The sequence below is a fragment of the Sciurus carolinensis genome, chromosome 4 (genome assembly GCF_902686445.1).
Source record: "Sciurus carolinensis chromosome 4, mSciCar1.2, whole genome shotgun sequence".
NCBI classification, from domain to species: Eukaryota; Metazoa; Chordata; class Mammalia; order Rodentia; family Sciuridae; genus Sciurus; species Sciurus carolinensis.
Genome location: NC_062216.1, coordinates 166,825,016 through 166,850,126, shown reverse-complemented (window position 1 = coordinate 166,850,126; position 25,111 = coordinate 166,825,016). Strand labels below are relative to the sequence as shown.

General features: G+C 55.3%; 2 protein-coding genes across 4 annotated transcripts in view; both read right to left on the bottom strand.

The window, feature by feature from the left end:
- Positions 1 to 7,834, bottom strand: part of Triobp (TRIO and F-actin binding protein) — a 47,498-nt gene extending 39,664 nt beyond the window's left edge. Inside the window, exons 1-3 of the mRNA XM_047549229.1 lie at positions 7,721 to 7,834; positions 2,231 to 2,370; positions 139 to 340 (exon numbers count right to left, since the gene is read on the bottom strand). Of these exons, the coding sequence (XP_047405185.1) occupies positions 139 to 340; positions 2,231 to 2,370; positions 7,721 to 7,834 (456 nt within the window). The remainder of the gene's footprint in view (positions 1 to 138; positions 341 to 2,230; positions 2,371 to 7,720) is intronic.
- An 8,349-nt stretch (positions 7,835 to 16,183) lies between these two features.
- Nol12 (nucleolar protein 12) lies at positions 16,184 to 21,669 on the bottom strand. Of its 3 annotated transcripts, none has more exons than XM_047551699.1 (6): positions 21,529 to 21,669; positions 20,069 to 20,238; positions 19,771 to 19,819; positions 19,153 to 19,295; positions 16,847 to 16,944; positions 16,184 to 16,604 (listed from the first exon to the last, which is right to left on the bottom strand). In XM_047551699.1, exons 1-6 carry the CDS (start codon positions 21,581 to 21,583, stop codon positions 16,439 to 16,441), a joined length of 681 nt encoding a protein of 226 aa, XP_047407655.1. In that variant the 5' UTR covers positions 21,584 to 21,669; the 3' UTR covers positions 16,184 to 16,438. The 3 variants fall into 3 exon arrangements, with proteins under 3 accessions (XP_047407655.1, XP_047407656.1, XP_047407654.1); XM_047551700.1 differs by having other exon boundaries at positions 20,069 to 20,174; XM_047551698.1 differs by lacking the exon at positions 21,529 to 21,669 and adding an exon at positions 21,019 to 21,371.
- Between the last annotated feature and the right edge of the window lie 3,442 nt (positions 21,670 to 25,111).

The following is a 25,111-nucleotide window of genomic DNA, read 5'->3' as shown; positions in this document are numbered from 1 at the left end:
GGTTTGGGCGGCAGAGTGGAGCGCGGCGGGCTGGTGATTCACCTGAGCCGCTGGTGGACAGACCCTCCCAGTCCTGCTGCAAGGCTCAGCCTGTCTGGGGGAAGGGGCACCTAGGCTGGCCTCCAGCCCCCTGCTCACCACGGAGGACGACTCGCTGGTGTCATCGGTGGTACTGCTGTCGGGGCTGCAGCTGGTGTCAAAGCCCGGGTCCTCGGAGCAGCTGCCACCCAGGGAGGGGGCCAGGCCCTCCAGATAGGGCACCACCTCGAGTTCCTGGTGCCCGCTCCTGAGGGCCGCTTTGGGGTCCTCCTCAGGAAGTCCTGCTGTTGGGGACAGGTCCCTGGGACAGGAGACACTCGACTTTCACACCCAGACACACAAGAACGCCCTCCCCGGGGGCCAGGAATCTGCTGTCTCTGCAGAACAGGGACCCACACCGGGGGCCACGTGAGCTGGGATCTCTAGTTGGATGGCTCCTGCAGCTGCCACGGCCTCCCTTTGAGGACAGTGATTCCCATTTCATAGATGAAGGAACCGTGGCTCAGAGAGGTCAAGAGATTGGCTGAGATCACAGAGCCAGAAAAGGGCATAGCAGGGCTGTGAACCCTGTCACTTGGGCAGGACTGGGGACCCCAGGCTCAGTGAGACTAGAGAGACTGACTCGTGCTGGGCTCATGGGGGGTGTGGGAGACGGTGGGGCGAGAGCTGTCTTAGAGAAGTCAGTCCTGGTAGCCGCGGACCCAAGAAGGCTCGTGGCTGGCAGTATTCCCGAGATGGGGACACACAGGTTGACCTACAAGCTGGTAAGGAGTGATGACCCAGAAAGGGTTCCACAGTTAGATTTGGGACGTAACACGCACTTCCCCGTCCCCCACCCGAGCCCCCCAGAGTGTGCCTGCTACTCAGGCCCTGGCAAGGCCTCCTGGGAAACACTCAGCGTCACTTAACCCCGGGGCTTCCAAACTGTACTTGAAAGCAGAGCTTTCCTTTAAAAATAACGTCTTGGGCTAGAACGTGACTCAGTGACAGAGCTCCAGCTCAGCGTGTGCAAGGCCCCGAGTTCCATCACTGTGAAAAATGAATGAGTAGATAAAAACAAAGCCTACTTGTGCAGAGCGCTTGTTCCCAAGGGAGGCCAATTTGATTCAGCACTTCATGTGAGTATATGTGTGTGTGTGTCAGTGTGTGTGAGTGTGCATGGGTGTGTGTGGGTGTGTAGGTGTGTGTGAGTGGGTGTGAATGTACAGGTGTGAATGTGCAGGTGGTGTGTGAGTGTATGAGTGTGTGTGTGAGCGTGCATGTGTGTGAGTGTGTGTGAGTATGCAGGTGGTGTGTGAGTGTATGAGTGTGTGTGAGTGTGCATGTATGTGAGAGTGTGTGTGAGTATGCAGGTGTGAGTGTGTGTGTGTATGCAAGTATGTGCAGGTGCGAGTGTGCAGGTGTGTGTGTAAGAGTGTGTGAGTGTGCAGGTGTGAGTGTGTGTTGCTGTGTGCAGGTGTATGCGAGTGAGTTGTGTGTGTGTGTGCGTGTGTGTGTGTGTGACTGTGTGCAGGTGTGTGTATGCAAGTGTGAATGGATGTGTGTGAGTGTGTGTGAGTGTGTCTGTGTGTGTGTGGCTGGGGACGGAACCCAGGGCTTCACACCTGCTGGGTGAGCACTCTGCCACTCAGGTGCACCCCAGCCCCTCTTATCTCACAAAGAAAGTGAGGCACAGAGAGATGACTGACTTGCCCCAGGTCCCACAGCCCATCAGGGACAGATCTGAAGCTGGGACCCGGGTTTCCGGATCCTGAAGTTGCGTCCTCCCAAGGTCCCGTGACCCCAGAAGCGAGGTCCGGGTCAACGCAGGCCTGGGGTGGAGGGATAAAGCTGGAACAGTGCAGGCTCAGGCAGGAGGGTGAGGAGGGTGCCCCAGGCTGAGGGGATGGCTCATCGGCCCGGTCGCCCCACCCTGGAGGAAGCCTAGCTAGGTCTTGAGGAGCCACAGGGTGGGCAGGACCCTCAGGAAAGACAGCCAGGGCTGGGACAGGAGGCCCAGAGACCCAGGTGCACAAAGGGACAGTACGATCTGAGTTCTCCCACTGCCTGCCTGTGCCCAGGTGCGTGGACTAACCATGTGACCCCTGCCAGCAGCCGGCAGGCAGCTGCTGCCCCTGTGGAGGGTGCAGGCAGGGTAGGTGAGGGCACCCCACCCCAGGGAGCCCCTCTCTGGGTCCTCGGCTCTACCCACCTCTCGGGCCCCTGCCTGAGGCCCAGGCCCACCGCAGACTGGCAAGCAGAGGTTGAGGTGCCGAGCGGGTCCTCAGGGGCTGGCGGGCAGCGGGGCAGGTCACAGTAGGGTGCCTCGGCACGGGAAGGGCTCCCAGGCTCCTGGGGCAGAGTGGGAGAGAGCAGGCGAATCAGCGCCCGGGGTGGGGGCTCCCGCCGCACAGCCCCTCCCGCGCTGGGCGGGGTGGGTCCAGACGCCTCCTCCTGGGATCTCATGCTCCTCCAGGAGGGCCACCCAGCGGCTGGACGTGCCCCTTGGGACCCACGCGGGGACAGGCCAGGAGCCTGGTGTGCCCATGCACACATGTGCACGCCAGCAAGGGAGGCTCAGGTGCATGTGTACACAAAGGCATGTGTGTTGGGTGCACACGTGCGCACAGGTGAGCGTGTGTGCTCATGTAAGCACACGCAGGTCCGTTCGTGGGTGTTTAGGTGCGTGTGTGTCTGAGAATGTGAAGTGACCCAAAGGGGTCTCTGGTGGCCAGAGGCGGGTGCAGGACTCCTGGCCTGGAGCACTGGGCGAGGTCTGGGGGAAGAAGAGCTGGTCTGGAGGTGGAGATGGGAGGCAGACCTCAGGGGAGAGGAGAGATGTGCCGGCTCAGGGCGGGGCAGGGGCTCTGGGACAGGAGGGTCAGGCCCAGGCGGGGGAGCCCCAGGCCCTGGTGCTCCTCTCCCGCTCCTGCCCTCAGCAAGGCCACCTGGGTCCTGGAGCTGGGCTCGCCCAGGGGGAACGACCGCTCAGCTCCACAGGGCCCCCCCAAGTCCTCCCACTGCCTGGCGTGGCAGGGCCTCCCTGGTGGTGGGACCCAGGGCCATGGCTCACGCGCCCCGCCTCCTCTCGGGTTACCTGGGCAGTGGCTCCTGCGGTAGCGGCAGCAGCTGGCGGCTGTCAGCACCCTTGTCCCCGGGGGGCTCCGGCTCAGCCCCCGCGCTGCCGCCCTCCCAGGCCCCGACTCTGGGCCGTGGTGGCGGCGGCAGAGGCAGCGGAAACCTTAGAGGGGCCGCCGGGAGCAGGGGCCCCTCATTACTGTTTCATGAGCCAGGGCCCAGCCAAGAACAATGGGGACATGAAACCGCAGGAACCCAATCCCAGCAGCTCGCCCGGCCGGGGCGGCGGGAGCCTGGGCAGGGCTCCCTGGGGACCCTGGAGACTGCAGTCCAGGGTTGAGACGCGGCCTGATCAGTGCCCCAGGTGGGTCCAGGCTCTCCCGGACCCAGGAAAGTCACCACTGGCAGGGCCTGGGCAGTGCTGCGGGACGGCCCGGGTGTCCGCTGCGCCCCCCGGGCCAAGGAGGCCCGACCAGGTTCGGTTTCACCCCCTGCCCCGCAGCCAGATTCTGATCAGCGCTCGGCAGCAGGAGGTGTCAGATCCACAGCCGCCGGGCGCCTGGGACACCCAGGGGACCGAGCAGCATGAAAAAGAGGGAGTGGCTTGCCGGACTTTGCCAGGGGGTCCTGGCTCCGCCCTCCAGCCTGGCACGGCACCTGCTCCACCTTCGCCCGTCGCCACCCCTGACCACACCACAGGACCTGCAGACAGTCCCCCTCTGACACCTGTCTGGCGGGTCAGCACGGGCTTCGCTCTGAGACCTGCGTCCTGCCTGGGCTCCTCCACTTCCCAACGGGGTGGCCTCACCCAGGGCTGTGTCTCTGAAATGGGGACGGAGGCATGACCAAGATCGTGGCCACCGTTACATCACACAGAACGGGCCTGAGCCTCGTCCCAGGGGCTGTCGGGAGAATTAAGTTAGTCAACACCTGCAATGGGCACCGCAGTGGCTGCCCTGTCCGTCCTAAATATAACATGACGAAGGAAATAAAATCGTAGACACATCCAGTTGTTAGGATGACGCTAAATACGATCAAGACTAAAGGGAAAGGGGCTGTACTTCTAGCACCCCACAGGACCTGACCCCCAGCCGCCCACCCTCCACTCTCCGCCCCCGGACCTGGCCGTGACCTCCAGGTGTGTGATCTCCAGGGCTGACCCCTCCCCTGCCTCCCAGCCTGTGGGAGACTCAGCCGTGAAGAGAGGGGACAGGAATCCAGAGCCCAGGGGCCTATGGAAGTGGATTCCGTGGGCTCTTTGTTGACCAGCTGGTCAACAGTCGGACATTCTCGGTGATGATGGGGACACCCTGGGACGTGGACCATTTATACATATTCTGGCGTAGCTGAAGACGTCAGAGTGGACCTGGCCTGCGTCTCTGCCCCGTGATAGGGACCCAGCGGAAACTCCAGGGCCCGGCGGGGCGGAGGCCTCTCTGACTGTAGACACTTTCTATTCCACGGTTAGACAGAGGGGCGACGTGGACACTGAGGGCAGAGCAGGCCTCAGCGGCAGCCCCCAGGCCTGGCTCCCCCTCCCCAGGGAGCCTCCGGAAGAAGCCACCATTGCTGCCCTACCTGACCACGAGCACTACAGAACTGGGGCCACAGTGGCAGCAGGCGCAGGCGGGGACAGAAGAGTCCAGGTGTCCGCCATCTTCCAGTCAGGGTCTGGTTGGTGTTTGGGGCTGGGGATGGAAGCCAGGGCCTCGTCCAGGCTAGGCAAGCGCTCTACCACCGAGCTACGTTCCAGCCCTTTAGATTTTTATTTCTCAATTTTGAGACTGGGTGTCGCTAATTAACCAAGGCTGGCCTTGCTCCTCCTGCCTCAGTCTCCTGAGTAGCTGGGATGACAGACACGTGTCATTTTTAAGGGGTCCGTTTTCCCCATTGTGCCTGGTACGCAGGAGCCGCGTCCTCCATGGAGCTGGGTCCCGGGCCTGTCCCCGCCATCCTCAGTATTTGCAGAGCTCAGGGGAGTTTCACACCTTGGGGTCTTGTCCTTGGGGCAACTGGAGGATAAAGGATTTGGTACCAGTGCCCCTCTCTGGTCATGAAAGCCACTCTCCTTGTGGTCGCTGGGAGGGCGGCCACACTCCGGGGTCTGCCTCCAGTCACGTGGCTGCTGGTCTCTGTCCTCTGGGATTCCCTGTCCCCGTTACCTGTGGTTAAAGCCTATTCTCCCGAGACCCGGAAGGTAGCTCGGTGGACAGAACCTGCGTAGAAAAAGCTGTGTCCTGGCCTCCTGGCGTCTCTTCGCTTCCTACCCCACTCTGCTCGGCGGATGGTGGGTTGATTCATGACCAAGACTTGGTTGGTGCCAGATCCTGATACGGGCAAGGCTCTATCTCCTGCTATGGTCTGTCCCTGAGCTGCAGCCCTGGGTCCTCCATTACCTCCCCTGGTCTCCGCCATGCCCCGCAGCTCCACGCTGGCCTCCCAGCCCGAGTGCGCTGCCTGCAGAAACAACTGAGGAGTCCACGTCCAAATTATTCAGCTAGTTCTCAAATGTGCCCCTCTGCTGCCCCATCCCCTCTGGCACCAATGAATGCTCGCACGTTTTCCTCGCCGATCCCTGATTCACTCCCGTCTCTCGGAACTTCATTCTCTGCCCAGAAATCAGTGACTTTGAACAATGCAAATGGAATCACATTCATCACTTCTTTGCTTAAAATCCTCAGTGAGTCTCCACGACTCTCAGAATAAAATCCAAAACTCCTCCGCGCATCCACAGAGCCACATGAGGCCCGGCACCACCCAGGCACCACCTGTTTCCCATTCAGCTTCATCCTGTAGCTCCTGTGTCCCTCGCACTTTTCAGTCCACCAATGTACCTCCTTCTTTCTGCCTCAGGACCTTTGCACATATGGCGGTATGATTGCCATCCTCTCCACTTCCCAAGTTTCACTGGCTAATGCCTGCAAACCTTCCCCAAGCAGCCTAGTGTCACTGGAGGAACCCTCCCCATGCCCTATCATTTACCCTTTGCCACTTACTATTACTTTACGGCAATTATCACAACCATGACTAGATGCTTGCAGAATTTCTTTTTGACTTTTCATGTCCCTTACTAGACTATCAGTCCTATGAAGACAAGAAGGTGTCTGTCTTATTTACCTCTATGTCCCCAATATCTAGCATGACGGCTGGCACATTTTACACACTTATTCAACATGAATGAATCGTGAGCTGACCCAAGGTCTGCTGGGAACTGGTGAGTCTGAGGTTAGACCTCACACCCACGTGAATCCACGCTTCCATCCCCGCACTGGTGTCTGCCCAGCCCCCGGAGATGGACTCCCAACACTTTCAGGCGTCTGTTCCCTGAACTTAGAGATAAGGTGGGAGCCGCCGTCAGAAGTATCAAGACAATAAAGGAGCGGTCAGGAAAGGGATTGAGAAGAAACCGCACGTATTGAATGAGCCCCATGCAGTCTGGGATAAGTATTGCCAGCCCCCCAGAGTGAGGAGCCTGCTGCCCCTACTTGACCCATGAGGACAGTAAGGCCCAAGGTCACACAGCTCACAAATGCAAATCCTCAGAAGGCAGCCTGCCTGGCTCCAAAACCCAACAGGAATGCCTCACTCCGGACCCTTCCAGAACCTAACCCCCAGCAGGAAGCTGGCTGCCAGGCTCAGGAGGAGCCTCAGACCCTCTGGGAACAATGAAGCCAAAGGGGTTCAAGGCTGGAAGGGGCCCTGGAGGCTGAGGAGATCCACATCCCTCGCCAGGCACTGAGATTATGTGTATGGGCCCTGGCGCCAGGCACAGAGTGAGAAAGCGACTCTTCTTTCACTCTTGCAGAAGCTTCCAGAAGAGAGTCTCTGATGGTTTCTGGGGTAGCTTTAACACCCGATGTCTGCTAATCTCCCTTTTTGACAAAAGACAACAGGATCCAGGCTCAGAGACTTCAGCAGACACCAACGTGATGACATTTGTTCGGTTTTGTTCTGTTTTGCTTTCTCTGGTTTTCTTCTTTTACTTTTTTAGCCTTCTACATACAGGCCTTGATTTTTTGGTTTTTTTTGGTACTGGGGACTGAACCCAGGGGTGCCTGACCACTGAGCCACATTCTCCATGCCTTTTTATGTTTTATTTTGAGACAGGATCTCAAGTTGCTTCGGGCCTCACTGAGTTGCTGAGGCTGGCTTTGAACTTGCGCTCCTCCTGCCTCCGTCTCCGGAGTCACTGGGATTACAGGTGTGCATCGCCGCACCTCGCTAGATCACGGTCTTAATTTTCTATTTGTGGTGGTGTTGTAAAGTTTTGTCTCACATGAGTGAAAAACAGATGTTGATTTGGGGTTGGGAGGGCAGCTCAGAGGTAGAGCTTGCACAAGGCCCTGGGTCTAATCCCCAGCCCAGTGTCCCCCACAATAGATGTCGATTCAAAGAACAATAAAGTAAGTAATAGATTAGATGAAGCTGTGGTAAAAATCAAAAACAGGAGGAAAACAACTAACGATGTGAAGACATTACCGTGGTTCAGCCACCTCATTGTACTGACAGGGAAACTGAGGTGCTGGCCCAAAGGAAGCATTTGGATTCAACTTCAAGTTCACGGCCCAGCCATCATGATTCCCCCAACCCAAACCACCCCGACCACCCAGGAAAGCCAGCCCACCTGGTGCCTTGCTCCACGGGCCTCCTCAAGGTGGAAGCAGCTTTGACAGCAGCGCTGGGTGAGCACATTGGCCTCGAGGTGTTCACAGGGCACGCTGTCAGTCACCTGCTCCATGCTGGGCCAGCCAGGCCAGGGAGCTCCTACGATCCAACGGCTGACCCTCCAGAGGGGGCCTGGAGAGAAAAGGGGAGTAGTTCAAGGACAGATGACTACCTGGCCATCCACACAGACCCTAGCCCAGGGTCTCCAGGCCAGCAAGGACCAAGGATATATGACTATCCATCCGCTCAAATGTTTGTTTATTCACTCAGTAAACACTCCTCAACACCTAAGCACCTAGGCACGCTGCCAGCTATTTGACAGGTGATTTTTTTCAGTCCTCACTACAGTGATGTTCAAAGTGTGTTCCAAGGACCGTGCATTGCACTCTTGGTCTGCTCATAAAGAAATGCAGATTTCCAGCTGAGGCTGAGGCAGGAGGAACACTTGAATCCAGTTCAGGGCCAGACTGGGCAACATAGCAAGACCCCCACTACGAAATATAGATTCCCTGTTCCCTCTCCTGAGTCACTCAGCTAGAAATCTCCAGGTGGGAGGCTCAGGGGAATGCCATTTAAACAATTCCCCTGGGAGATTCCACCAAGCACCCCCAAATTTGAATACCTTTCCTTTTTAGCTACCCCGGCATTGTAGTTCAGATTCATGTAAGTTCGGATCAGACAACCAGAGCTCAGAGAGTTTCCTTGACACACAGGGTGAGGAGGCTGAGCTGGGTTCAAATTCAGGTCTGTGTGCACCCCACTCTCTTGGATCCAGGTGGAAGTGAGGGGCATTAGGGTCACACTGACAGCTTACACAGGTCACTTGGGAAACACAGGAGTGCGGCGAAAGGTTGGTCAGGTATTTTCAGGGTCGAGGACAAAGTCATAAACAAAAGTAAACAGGCTAAGATTACATTACACAGCGAGTTTGTGACAGAGCTTAGCCAGAAAGAAACTGTGAGGCTTTGATGTGAACCCAGGGCTCCAGTGTTCACACCCCTGGAAGCAAAGTTGGGTCAGGAGAGGGACTTGAAGAAGCCCTCCCCACTGGTACAGAGACTAGGAGGAGATTGGGGGCAGGGGTGACATCTGACATTTCCAAACACAGGAACACCCTAAGCACCCTATGGCTCCCCCAGTCACTCCACACCTAACCCTAACCTACCTGGTAACTTTCCTCCAACACACCCCGGGATCAGGCCTTTGTTGTCAATCTCAGCTGAGAGCTGTGGAATTTCACATCTCCACTGGGGCAGCCAGGGGAAGGCTCCACGTCCTCCACCAGGAGGAGGTACCCAGAGGGGACAGGGTGGGGCATCCACTAGCCCCGGAGCCTGGAATCTTCACGGGACAGTCATCTCCCCGCCTCGCTCCCTGCTGCGGAGGGTGGATGGATGCGGTGTTTCCCTGTCGGTCCACATAAAGGAGTAACGCCTTGGACAGAGAACGCCATTCATCTCCCTGGGGGCAGGGTGGGGGGCTCTGTTCCTTGTGCCCCTGGCTGTTCCCGTTTCTCCCCCACCCCTAATCAATTGGCAGAACCTTTCTCTGAAATGCACTTTAGATTTGATAACGTAAACCTTAAGTGGACACGCCTGCCCCGCCCGGAGGATGGACCCCCGGACTTCTCCATCCATGCAGCCAGCCAGTTCCTCCCGCACCGCTCAGCCCCCTTCCCCTCCCCAGCCGCCCTTCTCCGCCCCTCGGCGCTCACCTGGGCTCGGGTTTCCACGCACCTGGGCTGCGGAGGTGGGAGTGCCAGGGTCACGGCCTCTCCATTTTAACAATGAATCAAAACGCTGCTGGGCGGTGGTAGGCTCGCTCTAAGAGGCTCATTTACATTAAGGCCGTGGGATTGGCCCAGCCGAAGAGGGGCGGGGCGGAGACGGGCGGTGCCCAGCGGCCTGGGAGCGCCGGACTCCGCACGTTCCGCCTAGGCGGCCAGCAAGCCTTCCCAGGCGCGGTTCCCAGGGGGTCTGACGAGGCTGAACGGGTGGATCTTCTCTTTGGATCATTCGGGCCACAGTGCCCTGAGCCGGCTTTAGCCCCGACGTTGGGTTAGAGACTTAACCTCTGTGCCTGTTTTTGGAAGAGTGTACGCGAGAATGGAAACAAATGGTTCAGAGTAAACCAAGTGTATCAGAACAGGCACCCAGTAGACGCCGAATAGATGCACAGAACTCAGTATTGCAGTCGTGGCCTCGGGGACCGCCGAACATCCCTGCCCAGAGGCTTTGACTCCACCCGCCCACTTCCACCGACGGGAGCTCTCGCCCTGCCCACTTTGAAGCTGACCTCTGTTCTGGACTGTCTACCTTCAAGAAGACAGTGTCACCTACTGAAGGAGCCCAGGGAGGTCCTGGAGAAGGGGACCTCAACGCAAGATGAGGCGGGCCTTGACATGGTGACTGAAGAGTTCTGTTGTGTGTCAGGGAAGTATAGAAAGTTATTTAGGGAAGCAAGTTCGAGGAAGAATTTGGGAGGTGTGTGTGTGTGTGTGTGTGTGTGTGTGTGTGTGTGTGTGGAGAGAGCGATCCAGCAGTGCGATTGAGCAGTGCTTAGGCTCTTCTTTTAAAGGAAGTTTTAAAGGAAGCTTGGTGAGGGGTGTGCGTGGCAAGGTTCATGGGGGTGACATCAGTCTGGTGATCCCAAGACCTTTTGTGATCTGGCAATTCTTAGGATCCTTAGGTTGGCGTCTTCTCCATTATCTGATCAATAGATAACATTGGAAAGTGCCCTGGATGACAGGTTTCCCATCTCCTTCTGCTCAATCCATTCTAAAAATACATGTACGGTGGTTAACTCATAGAGCACAGGGCAACTTTGAGAAGTGAATACATTTCCAGGAACTTTAAGGTTGTGATCTTACAGTGGTGCACACCTACAATCCCAGCTACTTACAAGTTCAGTAGTCACCTGAAGGACTAAGTGCTAAGGTCCCCATTTCGCAGCAACTGAAGATCAGAGAAGTTAACTAACTTGCCAGCATCATGCAGCTAGTAAGCGACAGAGCCAGGCCTAAACCCCCATGGGTCACTATAGACAGAGATCTTCACTTGCTGATTCACGCAGACCTTCACCTGTGCCTGGAACATGCTCAGCCGTGGAGGGTACTGGGGAGAGGAAATAAGAAGAAAATGTGTGACTCCTTCCACGGTGAGCAGCCCCTTGATCAGTGAGAGAAACAGGCATCCTGGCCCAGCATGGAACTGGGTAGAACACGCCACTAAACAAGGGCAACAGCTTCCTGCCTGACCCTTCTTACTCCAAGCAAAACAGGGGCCAGTGAGACCCCCACTCAGGAAGTGCGTGTCTCTCTTGCACTTCCTGCCTAGTGAGCTTGAGAATGTGACTTGACTCCTCTAAGCCTAGGGTGCTTGGGTTGAGTTTGAAAGACAGGGTGTGGCCCCAGCTCTCTGCCCCTACCCTTAAGCAAAACCTAGAGCCAAATCAGGGTGACACTTGGGACAATTCAGTCATTAAATATTTACAGGGCCCCTTTGTCCAGTTGTAGGACCGTCAGTGAACAAAGGTGCTTCTGTGGGGCAGAGAAGGGCTTTTAGCAATCCCAGTGACAGCAGCCCTTCCCTTACCCAGGATGCAAAGCACCCTCTTGCTGCACACGGGCATGTTTATGCCCATGCCATCTAGGGCACAGGGAGAGCAGCCTTATCCATATTTTATCAAATGGGTAGGGAAGGCTTCTTGGACGCGGCAGCCCAGAGGTGAGGAGGGCAAGCAAAAAGGACTGAGACCAGCCTGCATCATCTGAAGGGCTCTGAGGAAGCAGACTGCCAGCTTAGGAAAAGGAAGTTCCCCAAGTCAGCCCTCTCCAAGCCAAGCAGTGAGCTGGCCGCACTCGGGATGAGCCAGGAAGCCTCCCCAGAGCGCCTCACGACCAAAGGAAGGTCAGCACGGTGAAGTCAGGGACCCTGGAGAGGACAGAGGCTGAGGCCACCCTGACACAGGGGCCCTCTCCTCCACAGTTCCTCACCTCGCCCGGCCCACAGGAGGCTCAGGTCACTGTAATGAGACAAGGAAATAATAGGACTTGCTACAGTCGTGTGTTATGCAGAAATAATAAGCTGTATTTGGTATTTGCCTGAACTTGTAAAACTAAAATAAAGGTGCCTGGTGACAAACTTGCTGTGTGGCAGGATGACACTCCTGAACAATGCTGATATGAACCTTTATCTATGATCTGAGTGGGGGCTCCTAGTCTAGTCGTGTTCTGGTCTTTATCCATGAAGACCAGAGTGTGACTGGGTGAAAATCACTACTTAAACCCCGGGACTTTTGGAGCAAACCATCAGCAGCACCGTGACCAGAGGACTCCACGTCGCTCTGTCTCTTGACTGCCTGGCTGCTGTCCACTCCATCACTGAATGCTGATCGACCATTGTCACCGAGGCCAGACGACTAACCACCTCTCCCGCAGTGACAACCACCACCCAGCCTCTGGCTTATCGGACACCCGAGGACATCCAAAGACCTCCGAGGAGCTGAGAGGCTACGGCTGAGGAGTCCCCTCGGGTCTTGCTGACTGACTTCTTGGCTATGAGACGTCGCATTAAGTCCACGGGGACTGGACTCTGGGTGAACAAGGGAGTGAATCTTCGATGTATTGGTGACAGGCTGTCATTAGGAATGTTGAGTGTGCATTGCGTGAATAAAGTCCACTTGTTAGAACCAAACTCGATTCCTCTCTTACTGCTCGCGACAGCCACCTCGAAAGAACCTAATAGAATAAATTCCTTCCTTTAGTGGGCTGAGCCCAGCTCCTGGCAACCATGGTCACTGCTTATTGCTGTCCCAGAGCAGGGCCTGACCCAAGGAGGGAACTGAAGGTGGAGTGTCTGCAGTTCCCCATCACGGCCTTTTATGCATTTGGCTTTGGGGTATGTTATGGTCTGGATGTGAGGTGTCCCCCAAAAGCTCACGGGTGAGACCGTGCAGGAAGGTTCAGAGAATGACTGGGTTGTAAGAATCTTAACCCGATCATTGAATTAATCCCTGATGGGGTTAACTAAAGTGGTAGGGTGTGGCTAGAGGAGGTGGGATTTGGGGCCTGGCTTTGGGGTATATATTTTGTATCTGGAGAGTGGAGACCCTCTCCTTCCCCCTCCCTCTCCCTCTCCTTCCTGATGATCTGAGCTGCTTCCCTCCACCACACTCATCATGATGTTCAGCCTTACTTCGAGCCCCGAGAAATGGAACCAGCCTTCTATGGACTAAGATTTCTGAAACCGTGAGCCCTCAAATAAATTTTTCCTCCTCTATAATTGTGCTGGTCCAATCATTTAGTCACAGCAGCGAAAAAGCCAATTAAAACAGTGTAGAACCTTCTGGCTGCCCCCCAACACCTCTTCTCCTGTTAGTAACATGATCCTCAATTTTATCTATTTGTTTTTGTATTGGGAATTGAACTCAGGGGTGCTCTAGTGCTCTACTGTTGAGCTACATCCCAGTTATATTTTTAAAAATATTTTAGTCATAGATGGTCACGATATCTTTATTTTTTTATGCAGTACTGAGAATCAAACCCGGTGCCTCCCAGGTGCTAGGCAAGCGCTCTACCACTGAGCCATAGCCCCAGCCCCCCAGTTCTCACTAAATTGCCAATGCTGGCCTGAAACTTGTGATTCTCCTCCTTCAGCCTCTCACATTGCTAGGATTACAGGCTTGTGCCACCACCTGTTATCCCCAATTTTCATATAGGTGTCTGGTTTCCCAGAAAAGGCCAAAGTTCTCCAGCCTCTCTGCAGTCAGGAATTCCTTCATCCCCCTGCCCAGGCCTTTGCCTTCTGCCTGGCCAACAAAACCCAAGCATTGAGAGTTTTTAAAAGGAGTCATATCCTTACCCTCTCCTCATCTTGCTGGCTGAAATGCAGATTTGATGACTGTAGCTCAAGCAGCTATCTTGGACTGTGAGGCAGAAGCCATGTGTTAAGAATGGCATAAAGGAGGTAACAGTGGTAGAGCATCCCGGGGTCCAATCCCCAGTACCACAAAAAACAAACTAAAAGCCTGCCATCCTGGCCCTTCAGCCTGCCCTGCTCCAAGCTAGTAACCTCCCATGTCTGCCAAGCAGAGAATTAGTTGTGTAGATCAATTTTTATATGTACAGCTAAACCTCATTCTTAAAAAAAAAAAAAAAAAAAAAAAAAATTTTGTTGTTGTAAACGGACACAATGCCTTTATTTTTATGTGGTGCTAAGGATCGAACCTAGTGTCTTACATATGCCAGCCAAGTGCTTTACCACTGAGCGCTACATCCCTAGCCCTTTTTCTAATTTTTCTTGAGACAGGGTCTCACTTAATTGAATTCCTCCTGCCTCAGCCTCCAGAGTAGCTGGGATTAAAGGCATGTGCCACCACACCCAGATGACCCAGATGAAACCCCCCCCCCGCCCCTGGAAGTCCTAGGGACTGAACCCAGGATCTCACTCATGCAAGCAAGTGCTCTAACACTGAACTGCACCCCAGCCCTTTTGAAACGGGATCTTGCTAAATTGCCCAGGCTGGCCTCCAACTTGCTCAAACTTGCTATCCTCCTGCCTCAGCCTCCTGAGTTGCTGGGGTTAAGGTGCGTACCACCATGAGTGGCTTCACTCGTCTTGATGAAACTCCTAGAGACCCAAGTCTCACCAGGATCGGGGGCAATGGGAAGGGAGAAATCCAGGCATGGAGCATGGAGGGGTCCTGGGCTTTCGCCAGGGAGTTTTGACCCTATCACCCCTGACCCTAGGATTAGTCAAACCACGGTGACTGTTTTCTGCTTGGCTGGAAACATCACTGGCACAGATGGGAGGAGCCGATCGGGATTTAATACTTGTAAACATGGAAAATTTACGTGTGTTGTGTACGTGTGTTGCAAATGAGCTCATCACTGGAGACAGGAAGGGACTGGAGTCAGGCCCCTGGGGATGTCTCAGCTGAGACAGCAAGAGGACACACGGAAGGTGCCCGGTGTGGGGAAGTGGACACTCAGGCGGCCGTGCTTCAGCCCTGAGGGAGGTATTTTGTCATCTTCCACACAAGGAGACAGACCCAGAGGCCTACGCAGCTCAGCGCAAACCCCGCCCTGCCGTGTCTGCTCCCCCGGGCTCGGCAGTTCTGCTCTCGGTGGTCTGCAGGGTGAGACCCACGGCTGCTGCTCTGGGCTGAGTACCAGAACCACCTGGAGAACCTGGAAACAGGCACACTCTGTCCAGCAGGTGCCCCAAGCACAGGACGCTGGCAGGGAGGCTGTGGGCCAGAGACCAGGCCTGGGCATGGCCTGCAGGAGTGAACCAGCTGTCATCAGACACCGCTAGGAGGGTTGATGGTGCCAGAGGGAGCCCAGGTTCCCCCAGGTGCCACACAAGCCATGGTTCCTGAGCCTGCCCTCCAGCTGGGTATGGCTGCTCCCAACACACCCTCTGTGGAGTCGGGAAGACCTGTCCCGCAGCCCTGGCTGGTGGCCCATCCTCCAGAGTCCCTCCCATGTTCTGAAGTGAAGCCTGTGGCCGCCCCAGGCACCCCCCACCCCCGCCAAGCACTGTCCTGCGTGTCACCCACAGTAGCCCAGGAGCTTTCCTGGGAGCTGAGAACACAACTGATCCTGCCAGAGAGGCGCAGAGATCCCGACACGGCTCCCCTAACCAAGCCGGCCAGACTCCGTGCTCCCCCAGGACTCCCGCTGGGCCGCGCCGGGGCAAGGCTGCTTTCTTTTTTTAAATTGTGGATGGACCTGTGTTTTATTTATTTCTTTACATGTGGTGCTGAGGATGGAACCCAGGGCCTCACACATGCCAGGCAAGTGCTCTGCCACTGGGCCACAGCCCAGCCCAAGGTGCTTCCTGAAGCCACAGTGAAGCTCACTCTGAGAGAGTACGAAGGAGTGGCAGCCCTCGTGGACACCAGCTGGCCTGGGTGGGGTCAGCGCTGGAGGGCACACTCGTGCTAGTCGAGATGTGCTTTCTTTAACCACTGAGGACTGGGCTGGGCTGGGGCTCACGGTGCAGCCGCGTGAGCCCTGGGTTCCAGCCCCAGCACCACACAAAACCCAGAAAGAAAGTAAAAAAAAGAAAAAAAAAAAAAACCCAAGGCCAACGAATACCCCCTTGCTGGCTCTGGGAGCTGCTGGGAGGCTGGCAGTGGTCCCAGATCGGGTCACTCCACCACTTCACCTCCAGCCGAGCAGCCCTGAGCCCGAGGTCTGAGCAGAGGGCAGGCCTGCCACTGTCCCTCCACCAGAGCAGCAGGTGGGCTCTGGATCTTACCAGCGATCTGCCAGGGGGACCCCGCTCTCACACAGCCTTGTCACCCTCAGGGAGAGCTGCTGGAGTGATGCTGGGCAACGGCACCCCACTTCCGCGACCCCAGAAGCCAGCCTGGGACAGGGTGTCAAGGCCAGGGCACAAACCACAAGGCACGCCTCTGGAGTTTCACAGATCTGATAAGCTCCAGGCAGGGGTACATTTGGGAAGACACCCGGCCTGGCCCTGCCTGCTCCTGGGGTTCAAGGCCCAGAGTGTCCTCAGTTAAGGACAAGGCCAGTCCCAGACCTGAGAAGTCCCAGTTCCCAAGCTTGGCTGTGGAATCACTGCCCAGTGCGCAGGTTACAGGTTACAGGATGACCGTACTGGGGCAGGACAAGGCCCTGCACCCCGGGCTGGGGCGCTGTGTCCTTGGGTCACTCTCCACTGTGCCGGGCCTTGCCTGTCAGCCGGCGGCGCTGGGTCTTGCTGGTACGAGTGGCACTCGGGGGCTTCTTGGTGGAGTCCTGTGCTCGTCGGGGACGTTTCCTCTTGACCTTTTTCCGGCTGTGGGCGTGCAGCGACGCTGTGAGGGAGGAGATCCTGCGGAGGGAGGAGGGGTGAGGTCAGGGCCTCGGTTTGTCCTGGGAACACAGTGGAGGGCTTGGGGCGAGTTGTCATCCAGCCATGGACAGGCCCCAAACCCACCCCAAAGTTGGCCTGTCCTGATTCCAGAGCGCCTGCAGGCCCACACGTGCCCCTCAAGTCGCCCCCCACCGGCCAGCAGGAGGTAGCTCCACAGGCACGGTCACCGATGCCAGCCACCAGGACAAGCCAGGGCTCACCGCTGAGACAGCAGGGGGTCTTTGGACTTCCTGGGTAAAGCTCTGGTTGGTTTCTCCATAGACGACGTCTCCTCCTTGGACCCATCCCCGACTCCTGGCTACAGAAGAGCAGAATAAGAACTGTCACAGAAAGTAGATGGACAGGGAGTTCGGCCTGGGCACCCTAAGTGAGCATGGTTATGTCAAGTGCAGAGTGGGGGGTGCAGGGCCTGCCTCCCAGACCTGGTGTGGGGCCAGAGAAGGCCTTGGGTAGATGGCCCATGTACCCCCCAAGGCCAGGATCACAGAGGGAAGAGCCCTGTTTCAAAGTCCTCCCCGGCCTCAGCAAGTGGCTTACAGCGGACACGCGAACACCTGCGAATAAAAAGTGAGCAAGAAGGTAGCAGGACTGACCTGAGGCGGATCCCACACCAAGGCCGGCACAGCGGCAGATGAGTGAGGCGTTAGGGACCACAGGCAGGACACTGCACGAGGGCCGTGCGATCAGTCTCTGTACCCAGGTCCGCACTCAACCAGCCCTGGCCTAAAAACACTGGGGGAACATCAGTGCTTCTGTACTGAACTGCACGGACTTTTCTTGTCACTGTTCCTTAAACCATCAGTGCAGCTATGCACCTGGCACTGGCCTCGCAAGACATGAGCAATTGAGAGATGACAGAAAGCCAGCAGCCGGCAGTGGGATGGCACGGACTACCGCAAGTACCCAGACCATCTGCAGACCCTAGAATCAGGCGAGTCCTGCAACCAAGCCTCCTCAGACACAGTGGGACAACTGCAAACTTAACAAGTTCTTACAGGAACAAGAGGCGCAACTGTAACCACAACTGACATGTCATGAAACCAGGTAACATGCACTCACTATGGTGCTTTCTGCTATTTTTAATTCTATTCTTTTTTTTTTTTTTTTTTTTGGTACCAGGGAGTGAACACAGAGGTATTTAACCACTGAGCCACATCCCTAGCCCCCATGTTATTTTCTGCTTTGATAGAGTCTCACTAAGTTACTCAGGGCCTTGCTAAATTGCCAAGGCTTGCCTTGAACTTGTGATCCTCCAGGCTCAGCCTCCTGAGACGCTGGAATTACAGGTATGCACTGCTACCTGGCTCAATTATATTCTTTTCTTTTTATTATTTTTGCAGTGCTGGTGATTGAAGCCAGGGCCTCGTGCATACTGAGCAAGCAAGCACTCTACCACTGAGCTACTTCCCTAATCCCTCTTTATGTATATACATATATATATATATGTGTGTGTGCGTGCGTGTATGAGTTTTTTTTAGTTGTGGTGAACACAATACCTTTTTTTATTTTTATGTGGTGCTAAGGATAGAACCCAGGGCTTCACACATGCTAGGCAAGCACTCTACCACTGAGCCACAACCCCTGTCCCTCTTTTTAATGCTGACTGTGACTTACTGATGATTCACAACCCACAGGTTGAAAACTCACTCTCAGTGTACACAGATGTGCCGTGTTATTGCTGCTTATCACACCAGAGGAACAATAAAAATAAATAGCAATCTTTCGCTGAGCACGCAGTGCTGGTTAAACATGGTACCAATGGATTCATCCATTTTTTGGGGGGTACTGGGATTGAACCCTGGGCCACTCTACCAGTGAGATATATCCCCTTTTTATTTTTTGAGACAGGGAAATTGCTGTGACCTCAAACTGATGATACTCCTGCATAAGCCTCCAGAGTTGCTGGGATTACAGGTGAGAGCCACCACACCTAGCTGGATTCACCACTTTTATCCTCAGAGCAATCCCACAAGGCAAGTGCTACCAGCAGTAGCTCCCAATTAATGGATGAAGACAGAGAAGCAGGCAAGTCAAAGAAACTTGCCCAAGCTGGGCATGGTGGTGCACAACTATAATCCCAGCAGCTTTGGAGGTTGAGGCAGGAGGATCAATTCAAAGCCAGCCTCAGTAACTTAGGGAGGCCCTAAGCAATTCAACAAGACCCTGTCTCTAGATAAAAATACAAAAAAGGGCTGCAAGGACTAGGATTGTAGCTCAGCAGTAGACTGCTTGCCTAGCACATGTAAGGCACTGTGTTGGATCCTCAGCACCACAAAAAAATAAATATATAAAATAAAAGTATTGTGTCCATCTAGCAAAAAAAAAAAGGGCTGGGGTGTGGCTCAGTGGTTAAGCTCCTTTAGCTGCCCTGTGGTGCAGCAGCCAGGGGACTGAAGGGTCCATCCTGGAAGAGCTCCTTGCACTGGGATATTCAAAATATGGGCAGTATCAGAAACCCCCTGATAAGCCACGCCCTGCACCTGTTCTTCCCCAGGGCAGAACCCACCTCGGGCAGGGGTAATCCGAGCAGTCGGGCTCCAGAGAGGTCCAGGTCACTGATAGTGGTCACAGTGACTGTGTGGTTGGGGTGGTCATACTGCACAGACTCTGTCTTTGCCGTCACCAGCCGGTCTAGCTCATCTGCCTCCTCTGCAGGGAAGGCACAGATCAGGCCTCTGTTCCAGAACAAGCAACCGAGCTCCAGCCTCCCTCCTAGGTCCAAACTGCAATGGCCCTTCCACACTGGCCCAGAGACTGACCTGCAAACAAATGATCTACTCTTCCTCTCATGCTCTCGGCCAGACCCCATCTGGACAAACTCTGTGACATCAGGAGCTGCTGCCACTCCTCCCTCCAACCCCAAATCCTCCAGTCCTTGGAAACTGGGCTCAGGTTCGGCTCAGGCTCAGTTTACCGTAAGGTTGGCATCTCCTCCTGGTCTCTGATCCCCCTGTGCTTAGAGTATATGAGGCCAACCCCTGGTGCCAGGGTCATCACCAAGACTCCTAGAGCTAAGGAAGTCGGTCACCTGTGTGGTTCCCACCCCTCTCCCTGTCCACCCACTAACAGACACAGAAATCCAGGGTCCCCAGTTGTTCTCCAGCTCTGGCCAAGGAGGACTCACCCAGCGCCTCCTCTCTCTCTGCCAGCATCTTCAAGTATTCCTGGTGGCGCTGAAACCAGATGGGAAGGGCACAGTGGTATGGCCTCTCAGTCCAATCTCAGACAGGGGCACTGCTGACCTGACAGTGGAAAGTCAGGAGGAGACTCCATCCTCCACCTTCCCCCAACCAGGTCAGTGTCTCTCCTGTATGAAGGGTGACTCCGTCCTGTTCTGCCCCACACTCCTCCCCATCCCTGCAGCCATCTCTGTCAGGGCCATCTGGGGCTGCAGGTCCCCCTCTTTCCACCCTCCCCTGCACCTCCTCCCGGAGCTTCTTCTGCTCCTTTTTCAGTCGCTGCTTAATCTCCTCGATAGCTGCTTTCTTCCGCTCCACTTTGCGCTTGTGGAAGCCGGTCAGGTACTCCCTACAGGAAGGAAGCAGGCCAGAGGCAGGAGAGTCGGGAGGAGATACAAAGAAAGAAGCCTCGCCTAGGAAGAGAGAAAAGCCAATGCTGCACCACTGTGTGCCAGGCTCATCCCACCTACCAACTCATTCAGCCCTCACGACAGTAGGGATCAAACCCCATTAACAGATAGGGACACTGCCCAAGGTCACACAGAGTACAGTCATGCACTATTTAATAACAAGGACACATTCTGAGAAATGAGTTGCTAGATGACTTTGTTGTTCCTTAAACATCACAAATTATATTTACACAAACTTAAATTGTAGTGTGCTACACTTGGAGGTGGGCATGGTACGCCATCATTACATGAGCCATCATGACTAAATCATCATGGAACACCTGACTGTTTTTGTTTTGGGTTTTTTTTTTTTTTTTTTGGTATGCAGGACTGAACCCAGGGTTGCTCTACCACTAAGCCCCACCCCCAGCCCTTTTCATTGTTTACTCTGAGACAGGGTCTCCCTAAGTTGCTGAGGCTGGCCTCAGTCTCCCCGGCCACGGGATTACAGGTGTGCACCATCACTCCCTGCTGGACCATGAAGTTCAGCAAAATATGGGAGACGTTGCCTCTTTCTACTCTCCACTCTCCAGAGCTCTAAGGTTCAAACAAGGGCAAACAAGGCCCCTCTATGCTGGCAAATATCACCCCTCAGGGAATTAAGCCACTGCTGGCAGGGCTTTCAAGAACACCTTCACCCAGATCTGCAAAAGTACTCCACTGAACCAATACCCATTTCCCCGGGCCCCTGACCCCACCCGTAGGGCTTGCTGATTTACCCTGGAGTTTCCTGGTGATACCTACGCATTTCGCTGCCTACCCTTATCTGATCTCTGCCTCTAACAACTCCCAGTGCCGGCTGCTCTATTCCGTTTTGTTCTGACGCCCAGCACTGGGTTTTTCGCGGACCCGCCACCATGTGCCATTTGTCTAGCGGGGCGCTGAGGCTCCGAGGTGGGGCTTCCTAGCCCGAAGCCTGGGGCACCGGAGGAGCCCAAAGTGCGTCTGGCGAGTGCATGAAAGAAGGTAAGCCACTCTCACTTCGTCGGCTCATCGCTCATCAACGACAGCCGAGAATCTACTGGGTGCAGGGTCGATGGGACCAGCTGGACTGCAGAGGCCCAAGCCATCGCCCTGCGCGAGCTCGGGGAGAGCGGGCCACTCACCCGGCGGAGCTGCGGAGCCCGGAGGAAAGTCTGGCCACGCCCCGGGGGCGGGGCCGGAAGAGCTCTCAGCGCGGTCGGGCGCGACCCGGACCTGGCCCAGGCCTCACCGGGCAGCCCGAGGGGGACGCTGTCCAGCTCTGCCACTCACCTCCGCTTCTCTTCATCGAAGCTGAGAACGAGCCGGGGCCGCCGGTCGTCGCCATCTCGCTGCTTCTTTTTCTTGTGGCGACCCATCGTGGGGAGGTTTCCTACGGCGCAGCTTCCTGTATCGCCCAAGAGACTTCCGGGTGTAGCGTTCGCGGCCTCCCGGGTGCACCTCGCAGCGTTGATCCACAGTTCCGCCCGCCAGGCCCCGCCTTTTAAAGGGGCCACCAGCCTGTGCCATCTCCTCTCCCAGTGTGTTGTGTTCTGATTATGGCCTTCTGTCCCAGACCCAATGCCTGGGACAGTGCCTGATGCTAGTGGGCACTCATCGTAGAGTTATTCGTGAATGGCCAAAATTTACTGGTCCTAATTTGGTTCTGATGCCAACTCATCGGTGATTTTCCTGAGAGCCAAACTGCCTGGATTTGTTTGCGGGTATCCCACCTACAGTGGGGAGGCCGCGACCAGTTGCCCCCTTTGCTACATTCAACCTATTTGTAAAATGACGATAATTTTCGTGACTTTGTAGGGTTATTGTAGGACAGTGGTTCTGGATATTAGGATGCTAGTAGATCGTCTGGAGGGTGATCTACTAAAATCCAGATCGCTAGGGCTAACGCCGTGGAGGCCAACGCCTGTAATCCCAGTGATACCGCCATTTACCGGTGACGAGTTCTGCTCCTTCCTAATGTTGAAGATTGAACACTAGAGAAGCAGCCAAGGCAAGCACATTAAGCAAGTTTATTTAAAGGTAATAATACAGACTTCTCCCTCTCCCGGCAGGAAGAAGGAGGCCATGGCTGATGTTCTACAAGTCCCAAGAAGTGAGTGCACCCTCTATCTTTTATAGGTTAAGGTCTCTTTTGTTCTCCAGTTCTCTCCCCCCTTATCTCTCCTTCCTGCCTACGTGACTAGGCCTGGTTTTGCATTAAGTGAGAAGCCATGGGCAGGGGGAGGGCCAAGGTGATTCAGGCAGATAAGGGCCCAGGGGGCATTAATTAGCAGCTCCTTGCTTGCAGTCCTTGATAAAGGCAGGTAAATTTGGTCATCAATGGGCTCCGGAGATCCTTGACATTCCATTCTTCCAGGGGCAGTCTCCAACTTCCAGAGGCAGATGGCTTCATGGCTTCATTTCCTCAAATTGACCTGATTTCCTATTTCTACACTAACTACCTGTCCTTAATTCTGGCTTCACCAGGACCTCAGGAGGCTGAGGCAGGAGGATCGAGAGTTCAAAGCCAGCCTCAGAAACTTACTGAAGCACAAAGCAACTCAGTGAGACCCTGTCTCTAGACAAAATACAAAATAGGACTGGTGATGTGGCTCAGTGGTTGAGTGTCCCTGAGTTCAATCCCTGGTATTCCCCTCCCCGACCTCCCCCCAGGGGAAAAAAAAAAAAAAAAAGATAAAAAGAGCTGAGGATGTGGCTCCATTATGAAGCGCCCCTGGTTTCAATCCCTGGTACCAAAAAAGCAAAACAAAACACATCACTAGGCTCCTCCGACAGTTTTGCTTCTGCAGGGCTGGGCCACAGAATTTCCACTTCCAGCAAGTTGTCGGGTGATGTCGACGCTGCTGGGCCACACTGAGAACCCTAATTGTGAGGAGCACGTGCTGTACGTACTGTGAGCATGACACAGTGCTGTGCTAAGTTCATGTTTGCTGCACAAGCCACCTCCCCACTCTGCCTGCTTCCCTGAGCAGGGATGTGAAGACATTCTGTGGAACACTGCAGAGGGGCTTCCGTGCCCCATTGTCTGCCTGAATCTGCAGGCTGTCCGACTGTCCTTGACTTTAAGGACCAGCAGGCCGTCAGGTTAGTGATCAGTACAGCCCAGGGGGTGATGTCTCTGTGGCAGGCTCTGGAGGCTGCAGAGCTCAGGGTTGGCTCGTCCAGGGGAGAGGACAGGGAGGGCTTCCAGTGGAGGTGACTCCAGAACCCGCGGAGGAGTGGGTTACCGAGAGGATAACGGATGCAGTGAGCACACGCGAGCGCCTGCTGTGTGCCAGGCACGCGGAGAAGCTGACTTGTTTCTGAAAGAAGGGACTGGGGCAAGGCTGGGACTTGAACCTGGACCTTGGGCTCCTCGTCCAGCTCTCTGAGCCGCTGGTCTGAGGGACCATTTGCCCAGAGCCAAGGTGCCCCTCTGGAGGTAAGGTGTCACAGCCTCCCTCCCCACTCAGAGTGGCTGTAGATCAAAGGGAAGCCCTGCTTGTGAGTGAGACTGCCTGTCTTGCCGCCCCTCCCCTCCACAATTCATTCACTGGACTCCTGGCTGAGGAATGTTCCAGAGCAGCCCTCATCCCTGTTTTACAGTGGAGGATGCAGAGGCTTGGAAAGGGGAAGTGACTTGGCCAAAGCCACATAATAAGGGCTGGGGTCAGAGCCACCCCCTGCCTACTGCCCTGAACTCAGCACAGTTCCGTCTTCCCAGGGCATCTCGTCTGGCACAGAGACAGGAATGTGTGAGGGGCAGCTGCTGGCATGGGACTTGGTGGCAGGCTCTGCAAGGTTGCCCCTCTCCCAGCTCAGCCCCAGCTCCGGGTCCTGCAGGGCTCAGAGAGGCCACGTCCCAGGGCAGGGTGAAGTCTACCGCCTGGGTCAGCTCCACGGCCCTAACCCTCCCAGGTCCCCTTGCCCGAGGAGAGTAGACAAGGCCCGCCCACCACCCTACTGACTGGGTTTCCGCTAAAAGTTATTTTTGCATTTATTGATCATCTACTGTGTGCCAGGAGCAGCAAGATAAGGAGCGTTCTCTGAACCGAATCGATGATGAAGATGAGCAGGAGAATCAAACGGCCTCTGCCCCTGGCCAGCTCTTTTTTTGGGTGCTGGGGATCGAACCCAGGGCCTTGTGCTTGCAAGGCAAGCACTCTACTGACTGAGCTATCTCCCCAGCCCCCCTGGCCAGCTCTTCACATCACCTCCTGAGGGGTATGAGCCCCATTTTGCTGAAGAAGAAACAAGGTCAGAGAGGTGCGGTCTCTTGCGTGAGATCACATAGGCAGGAGCAGGAGCTGAGGGTGACGTCCAGGGGGTCTAAGAACAGAGCGCCTCTTAATTTCTCTGGACTGTTTCTTAGCCTGTTGGGGTACACAAGGGGTGAGGGGAGTCATGTTCCAGAGCCCCCGTTCAGGTCCCAGGCACTGTACATTTCTATTCCTCCCCCTCCCCCCTCCCTCCCCCTCAGAAATTGAACCCAGTGTTGCTTAACCACTGAGCCACGTCCCCAACCCCCCTTTTTATTTTATTTTTTATTTTGAGGCAGGGTCTCATTAAGTTGGGTCTTGCTAAGTGGCTGAGGCTGGCTTTGGACTTGGCAGTCCTCCTGCCTCAGCCTCCCAAGCCACAGGGACTACAGGTGTGCACCACTGTGCCTGGCTCCAGCCCTTTCTATTTTCTGTTTTGAGATGGGGTCTCCCTAAGTTGCCAAAGCTGGCCTCAAATTTGTGATCCTCCCAGGCACCATACATGTCCATACCTTACCTAGCTAATCGTCACAACCCCACAGGGTAGATACTAGCATTAAGTTGACAGATAAGGAAACTGAGGTTCAGAGATGTTGAGTAACTGGTCCAAGGACACA

Coding starts and splice junctions, on each gene's coding strand:
- Nol12 (XM_047551698.1), bottom strand. CDS start 21,133: ATGGTGGCGGGTCCGCGAAAAACCCAGTGCTGGGCGTCAGAACAAAAC. Junction 20,239..21,018: donor AAGGGTAGGCAGCGAAATGC/GTAGGTATCACC, acceptor CTCTCTTCCTAG/GCGAGGCTTCTTTCTTTGTA. Junction 16,945..19,152: donor TCGGATTACCCCTGCCCGAG/GTGGGTTCTGCC, acceptor GCTCTTCTGTAG/CCAGGAGTCGGGGATGGGTC.